The 11744-nt window shown below is 40.0% G+C and overlaps 1 protein-coding gene across 1 annotated transcript; it reads left to right on the plus strand.

Moving 5' to 3' along the window:
* Nucleotides 1-5167: 5167 nt before the first annotated feature.
* Nucleotides 5168-11161, plus strand: LOC143618739 (FT-interacting protein 3-like). The gene is made up of 4 exons (XM_077090838.1): nt 5168-5229; nt 6462-7051; nt 7777-9516; nt 10857-11161. The coding sequence occupies exons 2-3, from the start codon at nt 6462-6464 to the stop codon at nt 9500-9502; spliced, it is 2316 nt and encodes a 771-aa protein (XP_076946953.1). The 5' UTR covers nt 5168-5229; the 3' UTR covers nt 9503-9516; nt 10857-11161.
* Nucleotides 11162-11744: the final 583 nt, after the last annotated feature.

Consider the following 11744-nt stretch of genomic DNA (forward strand, 5'->3'; position numbering starts at 1 on the left):
TCCTTTCATTGGATTCTTTGCTTTATAAACTTATGACTTGCATACTTAGTTTAAAATAGCAATTTTCCAAGTGTTTAGAATGAGAACCTTCGAACGTGGTTGATAGTGGGTTAAAGTTTCGCTTCCTCCTTCGTGATTGTGCGGGTAGAACCGTCACTTGCACTTGGTAGGATGGCTAAACTTTTAGCTTTTATCTAACCTGCGTGTAGGTTTTTCTTACTTTTTGAGGATAAGTTAACCTTTGAACGTGGTTGATAATAGGCGTGAAGTTTTGCTTCCTCTTTCGTGATAGCGCGGGTAGAACCGTCACTTGCACTTGGTAGGATGGCAAAACTTTTACCCATACCTGACCTGCGTGTAGGTTTTTCTTACCTTTTTAAGAATTTTGTTTTGAACCGTTCGACGCGCGGCAGTCGATAGGTTAGTGTTCATCTTCCTTTCATGATTCGTGCGGATAGACCGGCACTTTCATTTAATGGAATAATTGAACTCCTTCAACTGACCTGCGTGAAGGTTTGCCACGTTATTGGGTTCGTGCGGGTAAGGCCGCCTTCCCATGCAACGACTTCACGTAATGTGAATGCCGTCACCAGTGTTGGATAGTTTTAACCGTTCGACGCGCGGTTGTTGATAGGTTAGTGTTCATCTTCCTTTCATGATTCGTGCGGATAGACCGGCACTTTTATTTAATGGAACAATTGAACTCCTTCAACTGACCTGCGTGAAGGTTTGCCTGTTGAGGATAAGTTAACCTTTGAACGTGGCTGATAATAGGTGTGAAGTTTTGCTTCCTCTTTCGTGATTGTGCGGGTAGACCCGTCACTTGCACTTAGTAGGATGGCATAACTTTACCCATATCTGACCTGCGTATAGGTTTACCTTTTCCTCTTAAGAACTTTGAACTGTCCCACGCGCGGTTGTTGATAGGTTAGTGCAGTTCCCTCGAATGATTCATGCGGATAGGCCAGCACTTTCATATGGTAACTTTTTTCTCCTTCAACTGACCTGCGTGAAGGTTTATCATGCTTTTTGGGTTCGTGCGGGTAGGACCGCCTTCCCATGCAATGACGTTTTTTGTAATTATGCGGTGAAAACCGGCATATTAGTGTGTACAAAAGTATAAATGTAAATCATCAGCTTCGACGTTTGAAAGAGAATCATTTCCATTAGAAGTGGCTCTTGGCCTTTTCTGTACAAATTGGAATTGATTACATGCAAACTGTGTAATTGAACTCCCTTCCATGTTGGGACAGGAGTGCCATCGAGCCGACACGCACCTGTTTCGGGATCTCGTTCTTTATGCAGCATGTAGTCTCCATATTGAAGCTGATTTTTTATTCATGTTTACCCCAGCCATGGTTCCACACGCACCTGCCTGCTTAGCTTTTATTTCGCCACGAGGTGTGCGAGCGTCCCATCTCTGACGAATGTTTCGACCATGTCTTTTACGTCTATGCATTCTTCAGTGTTGTGGCCTTTTGTTCTGTGATAGTCACAGTACTTGCTCCGATCAGCATCGTGACGATGTCGGATTACTGGAGGCTTTGGCCATGGGAGCTCTTCAGTAGCAAATATGTCAGTGACGCTTTTGGTAAGTGGCGTCCATCTGGAGTTCCGGTGCAGCTTTACATTATCCCTTTCACCCAATCGATGCTGTAAGCCGGATGAGGTGTCAAAGTTTACCCTTGACTGCCAAATGCCTTGCTTCCGTTTTTTGTTCAATCGGGTGGTGAGGATGTTGTCCTCTCTCGTCCTCTGGGTGTACAGGTTTGTGCTCTGCGGAAGGTCTCTACCCAGTTGCTTCTCCGTTTCCGCATAGCGTTTAGCTGCTGTCATGATGCCATCCCATGTGGATGGCATTCCATCTTTACCCGTTAGGGTGCGGATAAGCTCTGGGTCCTGCGCGCCCTGGATGAAGGCTGCGCGAACAAGATCCTCGCTGATATTGCCCAAACTTAACTTCTTTGAGTTGAAGCGAGTGATGAAGTTTGGTAGAGATTCATCTTCTTCCCGTATGCATTTGAGGATTGTCCATTGCTCCTCGGTATACTTTCGCTGCTGGCTGAAGTGTTGGCTAAACTTCTGCTGGAAGTCTGCCCAGTCGTAAATGTGGTTAACCGGTAAACGATCAAACCAAACCCTAGCAGCCCCCACCAGCGTCATTTGAAACATGTAACACCACGTGGGTTCCGTCCAGTTGCTGACGGTTGCCCCTGCTATGAACCTGTTCAAATGGTCGTCTGGGTCGGACATACCATCATAAGTGCCTATGTTGGGCATTTGTTTGGCACTTTTTGGGGCAATTGCTTCCGCAATGTCCCTTGCAAATTTGGACGTTCCCGCATTTGCAACGTTCGGTCTGTACGTTTTGGAGAAGTCTCGTGGACTTCCACCTGTGCTTTTTGGTTTGAAGGCTTGTCCAAAATGCCTTCTCGGTTGGGAATCCGTTTCCTTACGCTTCCCTTTTGCCCTATGGCGAGGGTTCGCGTCGGAGTCGGATTCCTCCGAGTCATTGTCCAAGTATTCTTCGAATTCGTCGGCCTGTTGGACGGAACGCAAGCGTTCGTCCAACTCAGCTTGGAATTCCTTTTGTCGTGCCTCCGCCCATGCCTTAACTTCCTCGAGAGTTTGGCGGGGGAGTCTTGTTCGTTTTTTAAACTGGGTATCGGTGAATCCCAGTGGGCGATTATTTACTGCACTTGCCCCAGCTTGGGTAACTGGGGTAGTGTTCGTAAAATTTACTTCACTTGCCCCGGCTTGGGTAACCGGGGTAGTGTTTGTAAAAACTGTGTTGCCGGTATTCCCTCCAGTAGCTGGGGTTGTGGTTACCGGAGTCTCTTTAACCATCTTTCTAGAAGTTTGAAAAAACTGGAGAAAAATGAAGTTCTAGCTTTATGCACGGATGGCGCCAATGAAGAAACACCAATCGAACCCCGACCGATTACTGGTAACCTAGGGGTTGGAGAGCTGTTTCCCACGAGGGGTTAGACCCTTGGAAGATGGTTCTTCTGATAACCTGCAAAACAGACACCGTGAGCTCGTCACTGAGAAGGGGGGGGGGGGGTTCCTCCTTGTGACCACCCTCCGGCGTGAGAATCAGACTAGATTGCTCTTTAAATATAAAAGTATATTAAGAGATTGCTAGAGCAGATATCAGGTATATCTGATGATAATATGATGAGATCAGATGGTCATACCATTTGGGGTATTTATAGCCGAAGGTAGGTTTCCAAGGGGTTTAGCCGGCCCAACACGCTACCAACTGTAACCTATGCACGTGCCCTGCCTGTGAGTGGTGGATAGGTAGCGGCTGACACAGAGCAGGCGTGTCGTGCACTCTTCCTCTTCTGCCAACAACAGGCTAGGCACGTGGTATGGCAGGAGTTGGTGGGTAGGCGGCGGCTATTGGTCACAGTGCTGTGGCGTGCTGTCTGCCATGCTGCTGTCAGTGAGCTGTCGCATTCTTGGTCAGATCTTTTGTCTGTACCTCGTCAGGTATCACACAAAAGATCCTCCATCATACGGACTGGCTCATTTAGGCGGGAGTTTTCCCCCTCCCGCCTTTGCTCATTCCTTCAGGTGACACTGGGGAGAGTTAAGTGCCTAGTGCGTGTAGCCATGCTGCGCGGGTGGCCTTCACTCATGGCTTGTATCCGAGGCTGCGGGAACAGGCGGAGTCCTTCACCATGGGAGGCATTTCCTGCGGGACCAGCTTGCATACTGCGCGTAAGGACGTCACTTCTCTGAGCATGGTTGGTCCTGCGGATCCAGTTGGTCTCTGCGCAGACGTCCCTGTTTAAGGTGAGTCTTGCGGTTCCAACTGGGCTCTGCTGGGACCTACCTCTTCAAGTACCATACCCCTACAGTCACTTAAACAGTGTGACTTTTACTAACTTACCTTTTAACTTTGGTATACTATTTTAACTAACAAATAAGTTAAAGAAACAAAATAAAAAAAAAAGTATGATTAATTGATTGTGAAGGGGTCACACCTATCACTCATCCATTTCTCGTTAGGCCCGTTGTGAAAATGACTTTAACGTCCATTGACTATTGGATAATGGGTTTGACGCCTAAAAGTTGCTAAAAGACTGTGTTTAACGCTCCGACCATCAACTACTACAAGTGGCATAAAATTCATAATTTAAACACACTTAACATTTCATATTTAATATATAGTTATAATTAAAATTATAATTAATACAAACATTATATTGCATATTTTCTCCTATTGTTAATAGTATTAACACTTGTTATCTTTATGCAAGTTTTCAATCAAGAGTATATATATGGTAAATACGAAACAAGTCTATTTGATGCTAAACTTTTTATTATAGAAACATATATAAAACCTCAAAAGTGACAAAAAAGTTATTGTTTTAACAACAACAACAATACTTTCTTACAATCATAATTATATTACAAGCATTATACTTTCGGTTCTTCTTGTGTTTATCCTTTTATTATCTTTTATACTTTTTAGTTTTTATACTATTATTGTTATACAATACTAGTTTTAAGAAAAGTATGGGGATCTAACACTTATTATTATCTTTTATCAATATTTTAATCACTAGCGGTAAATATGGTAAATAGAAAATCCTCCATTTATAGCCTAGTGGTAAGAGACTCGAGTTTAATGGAGACATAAGTTCGATCCCCATTTATGTCACTTTTGGTGGATTACGACAATGAAGGGTTTGAGCTAGACCTTGTGCAAGGTTGTCAGTATGAATTCCGATCCCACCCGGTTTTCATCATACCGTGTGTTACGACATAAAGTTATGCTCTTGTCGTGGTACAACGACTCTCAAGTGGTAGCCGGCGGTATGATTTTCCTGTGAAACACTAACGTGAGTTTGATTAAGATAACATAATCTAGACAAAGTAGAATAATAGAATTTTTTAAATTTAAAAAGTGAGATAGCCTACTAGAAGAAAGTCGTCTATAACCATAAGAAAAAATATGGTAAAAAGAAGCTAAGTATATTCGGTACCAAACTTTAAGTAAAAGAAACATAATATTATAAAAAATATTGTTTTAATAATAATATATTATTACAAAACTTTAGCCCAGACAGACAGACAGACATCCCCACCTCGACAGCACGCACTATACATTCTACAAAACCCCTTCAAAACCTTATTCTTCGTATTTTATTTTCATATAATATTTAAATTCCTTTAAATTCTGCTTAAGAATCTTCCACCATTGTCACTCTCACTAAGGTACATTCACACACGCTCACATTCTCTGCATATATTCACTTCGATTTTGCGTCTGTTTACTCACCGCATTACGTTTTTGCTTACTTCGAATTAATGTATTTCGTTCTGGATGTTGTTCCGATTTGACTGATTTTGGCTTCAAAGTTTCGATTTCCGTCAACTTTTGACGCCGTTATCGATTTACAAAATTAGGGTTTTGAAATATGTGTTATCTGTTGCTTTTGCTCCTTCAGATCTGAAACTTTTGCCTTCCAATTTTTGGTTTACTTTCAAATTTAAATTTAAATTAATTAATTACTTTGTTACTTCTTGTTGACTAAATTACTGCTACAATAAACTGTTTCATTTTTTTCTACCAATGTAACATATATTTTTTTAATTTTTTCCTTGTTAGAATATTTTTTAAATATTTTTCCTTTTTAATTTTCTTCATATGTTTTTTTTAAATATTTTTTATTGTTTACCTACACTACACATTTGTAGGTTGCGTGTAGGAAATATGCCTACACATGATTTATATATATACATATATATATTTTAACATGATTTACACATGTGTAGGTTCTATAAATAAACGAATTTTGTTTATATGCTTTTTATAATGTTAAAAAAGATGAATAAAAAGATGAATAAACGATACATTTCAACCATTTTATTGTGTTTTTTAATTTTTAAACTTGAAAAAATGAATGATATGTTTTGTTTGTTTTTTTTTTCTCTTCTTGCAAAAATGTCTTTCGTGTTGAACCCTCCCTCGTGGATGATTTTTGCCTTCTTTATGATCTTAGTATGAACTTGGGGTGTGCATGGGTTGGTTACCTGAAGAACCATAACCAATCGGTTATGGTTGATTGGTTTTAAAAGTTGTTTGGTTCGGTTATGGGTCGGTTAATCGTGAACTAAAGTTGGACATAAAATGTTTGGGCCTAACTAATAAATTGTTATTAGACATTTGGGTTTGAATAATTTGAGCTTTATCATTTGACATTTGTAAACCTTTTACTAAATCTTCAGTTATGAATTGCTTAAATTGGTCAAAACCGACCCTTTAGTGTTTTCTTAAGTTCAGTCAATTTGGTTATAGGTTGATTGATTTGGTTTTTTGCACACCATAGCATGAAATTTATCCACCATTTATGATTTATTTACTTCATTTATACAATCTGTGTTAGTTTATGTTGTTAGTTATATATATTTCTGCTTTGATTTCTACTAATCTTTTATTTATACAGATGATGCAAAGACCTCCACAAGAAGATTTCTCCCTCAAGGAGACAAAACCGCACCTCGGTGGGGGCAAAGTCACCGGGGACAAGGTCACAACCACATATGACCTCGTGGAACAAATGCAATACTTATACGTTCGTGTTGTAAAAGCAATAGACTTACCTTCAAAAGACATCACAGGCAGTTGTGACCCATATACCGAGGTCCGTTTAGGGAACTACAAAGGCGTGACACGTCACTTCGAGAAGAAAACAAATCCCGAATGGAACCAAGTGTTTGCTTTCTCTAAAGATCGAATTCAAGCATCGTTTCTTGAGGTCACTGTGAAAGATAAAGACATGATTAAAGATGATGTCATCGGTCGCGTGTTGTTTGATCTTAACGAGGTCCCAAAACGGGTCCCACCCGATAGTCCTTTAGCTCCACAATGGTATAGATTGGAAGGAAGAAAAGGGGAGCTAATGTTAGCGGTTTGGTGGGGCACACAAGCAGATGAAGCATTTTCTGAAGCGTGGCATTCGGATGCTGCAACTGTTGGATTTGCAGACGGTTTAGCGAATATCCGGTCGAAAGTTTATCTTTCACCCAAACTTTGGTATGGTAAACTATTAGATTATTAGTATTAGGGTGTATTTATGTTTAGCTCATGGGCCCGAGCTTGGTTTTGAAATGCGCGGTGTGCTTCAATGTGTTTTGACCAAAAAGAGTTGACGCGCACGCATCACGGATTTGAGGCGTTTAATTTATAGAAAACTTTGTAAATGGATTGTTTAATTTATAACAGAGGAGCACTCAATATATAGTAAACGAGAGATCTGAAACAAATCCTAAACTAGCCTAGGGGTGTAAACGAGCTGAGCCAGAGGAGATCGGCTCGTGAGTCGTTTTCAAGTTCGTCTCGGGTCTGTCTCGTTTATTTGTTAATTAGTTATATACATATTTAATCATATTTATATATTTTGATAAAAATCTTAAATGAGACTAAGCTCGGCTCGAGGTCGTGTGCAGGACCTTAAACGAGCCAAAGCTTGGCGTGAGCTCAGCTTTGCAGTGCGAAATTAATACATAGAAGTCCGAAAGTGTTAAAAGTTAAAAATACTTGAGGCTCAAGCTTGGGCTTGATAACTAAATGAGCTTTGTTTGAGGCTTGGGCTCGAGATTGATAAAGCTTGGCTCGTTTCGAGCTTTCCATCGCTCTGATATTGAGTAGCTCGCAAGCGGATTGCTCGTTCACAACCCTGGCCTAAACTAACCTAACTCGGGCCAATGGATTGCTCTAGTTTGCATCCTTTATGTAATCTAATAATCTAATATTTGCAGGTATCTTAGGGTTAATGTTATAGAAGCACAAGACCTAATCCCAAATGATAAAACGCGATTCCCCGAAGTTTGCGTAAAAGCTGTTCTCGGAAACCAGCATCTGAGGACCAGGATCTCTGCAAACAAATCTTTAAACCCGATGTGGAACGAAGATTTGATGTTTGTAGCTGCAGAGCCATTTGAGGAGCCGTTATTACTGAGTGTAGAAGATAGAGTTGCACCTAACAAAGATGAAGTTCTTGGAAAGTGCGTGATCCCGTTACAATATGCTGACCGAAGGCTTGACCATCGAGCAGTCAACACAAGATGGTTTAATCTTGATAAAAATGGAGTCATTGAAGGTGAAAAGAAGAAAGAAGTTAAGTTTGCTAGTAGGATTCATATGCGGATTTGTTTAGAAGGCGGTTATCACGTGCTTGACGAGTCGACTCACTATAGCAGTGATCTTAGACCCACTGCTAAACAGTTATGGAAAAATAGCATTGGGGTTTTAGAAGTTGGAATATTAAGCGCTCACGCTTTAACACCGATGAAAACAAAAGACGGTCGGGCCACCACGGATGCGTATTGCGTGGCTAAGTACGGTAACAAGTGGGTCCGAACGCGTACTATTGTTGACAGCTTTGCCCCTAAGTGGAATGAGCAGTACACGTGGGAGGTTTTCGATCCATGCACTGTTGTAACGATCGGTGTGTTCGACAACTGTCATTTACATAATGGTGGTGATAATAATAGTAATAACAAAGACTCGAGAATCGGGAAGGTTCGTGTGCGATTATCTACTCTTGAGACAGACCGCGTGTACACACACTCGTACCCTTTATTGGTTTTGCATCCGACAGGGGTTAAGAAAATGGGTGAGATTCATCTAGCGGTTCGTTTCACATGTTCGCGGTTAGTAAACATGATGCACTTGTACTCGCAACCATTATTACCCAAAATGCATTATATATATCCTTTAACAGTGGCCCAGCTCGACAGCTTGCGACACCAGGCGACACAGATCGTGTCCACGCGGCTCGCACGGGCTGAGCCTCCGCTAAGAAAAGAGGTAGTCGAGTACATGCTTGATGTCGGTTCTCATATGTGGAGTATGAGGAGAAGTAAAGCCAACTTCTTTCGTATCATGTCTGTTTTAAGTGGGTTAATTGCGATCGCAAAATGGTTTGATCAGATATGTAACTGGAAGAATCCGATAACCTCAGTGTTGATCCACATACTTTTCTTAATACTAGTATTGTATCCCGAGCTTATTTTACCGACCGTGTTTTTGTACCTATTTTTGATTGGAATATGGTATTATAAATGGAGACCAAGAAACCCGCCGCATATGGACACACGACTGTCCTGTGCAGATAACGCGCATCCGGATGAACTTGATGAGGAGTTTGATAACTTTCCAACTAACCGTAATCCGGATGTGGTGAGAATGCGGTATGACCGGTTAAGGAGTATTGCGGGGCGGATTCAGACGGTGGTTGGGGATTTGGCGACTCAAGGGGAACGGTTTCAGGCTTTGCTGAGCTGGCGGGATCCGAGGGCTACCGCATTGTTTCTGATATTTTGTTTGGTTATTGCGGTTGTGCTTTATGTGACACCATTTCAAGTTGTGGCGCTTATTTATGGGTTTTATGTGTTGCGGCACCCCAAGTTCAGGCATAAGTTACCGGGTGTCCCGCTTAATTTCTTCAGGAGGTTGCCGGCTAAGACTGATTCTATGCTGTGATCAAGCAATGGGATGTAAGTGGTTCGATTTGGATTATGTTTTTACACGTTCGATTATTTGACGGGTTTTGGTAATTGCAGTCCCATACACTTTAATACCTAGGGGTGTGCACTAAATAAAAAAACCGATCCAGAAATGAACTGAAACAAAAACCGATGGTTTGGGTTTATGTTTTTGTAAATCACTAACTGAAGTTATAAACTTTCATTTTCGTAAAAAATAATGCAACCCAAATATTTTAGTCTAGATTTATAATAATCAATTACTTATTAATTAACAAAAAGATTTAGCCAGAAATTCATTATTTGGGGCATTTTTTTCTGCCCAAAAGTTTCAAGTGGCAAAACCAAAAAGACGAAACAGAACCAAACCCAATCCAAAAACAGAAAAAAACTGAAACTAAACGATTCTTAAAGTTCAAAAACCTAAATTTTTGTTTGAGCTCAAAACCGACCCAAGCACACCTCTATTAATCCCCATCAGGTTCACAAGTATCTGTTATGATCTTATGCCATTAAAAATTACCTGTTGGGATATCTATTTCTCAAAACCTGATCTTAATGCCACCTAAAAACCGACCAGAAATAGTAAAAAGTACTCAACTACACTTCTAAGTTCTACAACTCTGTAATTTTAATAGTTTCAAGTTTTCAACTAAACTTAACATACTGTTTATTTTATTTTTAAATTATATAATATATTAAGTGTAGTTGGGTGGGTATTACCTAATCCTTTATCCATCCCAAAACCGTGAAAAATTTCTAAAATACTAATCACTAGGGGTGTAAAATATGATCCGAGCCGAGCCGAGCCGAGCCGAGCCGAGCCGAGCCGAGCTTTACAAGAGCTCTGGCTGTGTGTCGTTTTTAAAAGATCAAGCTCATTTAATATTTAGTAATTAAGTCATATTAATTTTTGATTATTTTTTATGTATTTTTTAATTATAATTTTTATGTATATGATTATATGCATTGTTTATATTTATAGTAGGTTTATATGTAACTTTAACAAGAATTATATAATAAATAGGCTCGTTTAGCCCCGTTTGCTAGCTTGAGATTGGGCTCGTTTATTAACCAAGCTTATTTTAAGGATCGAGCTTGAGCTCGTTTGAGTTTTAATTAGACGATCACGAGCCATCACATAGGGTATTAATAAATTAGTTATTTATTATATTGGTAATCATATAGTGTTATTGAAATCATATTTGACAAAATTTAGTTATAAAAACCCACAAAATGGATAAAAGAAGTGTTTCGGGTCTGTTGACTGACGATACAGCCTGTTTTAACCCATGTTAAAAGTCAACCCATTTTGACCATGTATCCAACCCGCCTTTCTTTTGTGTTTGCAGTTAATTGATGGCAAGGAGTATCATCCCTTTAACTCATATGACTAGTGAAAGACATGGATCTTAGTATGCTGACTTTTATTTTGGTCAAAGTTCACTGTGATCATCTTTTGATTTGTGGTTATTGATTTGAAGCTATCTGTAGTTGGTATTTACATAGCAAATTTTTGCAAGATTGTTGAACCATGATGGAACTTATGAACTAGCAAATGAATATGTTAATTTGCGTTTATTTTGTTTGAGCTTTAATTTCCGTAGATCTAGGGATACTGTATTACAGCGAAAATAAACCGATATTTAAGCTGCTTTAAGTTTGGGCAGACTTAACAAAGTGCCTTTAAATAAGGTGTTTCTTTTAAAGCAAATGTATCATACGCCGTAGGAATTTTGTTGGTTAAAACTGTTAGAACCCAGGTACAAGATCTCTGTAATGAAGCCAGTTCGTGTAACTTCTTCTGGAATTGATGGGTCCTGTGTAAGGTTAGTATCCTTGGGTGGCGAGCGGTTCAGGATCATCTTCCTACCTTAGTTAGTGTCGTTGGCTAGGTGAGACGTTTGGTCCAGTCTGGTGTGCCCGTGTTGTGGTGACTATAATGAAACATCACAACACTTATTTGCTTCTTGTTCTTTTTGCTCACTCTATTTGGCAAGTTATTTCCCAATGTGCTTCTTGTTCTTTTTGCTCACTCTATTTGGCAAGTTATTTCCCAATGGTATTGAAATCGGTCCTTTTTTAATTTTTAATTGTTGAAATCATAGTGCCACAGATCTTTTGTCAGGCTCGCTCTTGGAACATCAACTTGAGTTCACCAATGATGTCATATGCTTTTAGGTACTCTAAATCATGTTGCAGACTAGGTTCCATAGACCAGACAGATCAAACAATCATAT

This window comes from Bidens hawaiensis, unplaced genomic scaffold (assembly GCF_021521415.1).
Source record: "Bidens hawaiensis isolate Kalapana, Puna unplaced genomic scaffold, B.hawaiensis_p1.1 tig00002338_1, whole genome shotgun sequence".
Lineage (NCBI taxonomy): Eukaryota > Viridiplantae > Streptophyta > Magnoliopsida > Asterales > Asteraceae > Bidens > Bidens hawaiensis.

Coding starts and splice junctions, on each gene's coding strand:
- LOC143618739 (XM_077090838.1), top strand. CDS start 6,462: ATGATGCAAAGACCTCCACAAGAAGATTTCTCCCTCAAGGAGACAAAA. Junction 7,052..7,776: donor TATCTTTCACCCAAACTTTG/GTATGGTAAACT, acceptor TAATATTTGCAG/GTATCTTAGGGTTAATGTTA.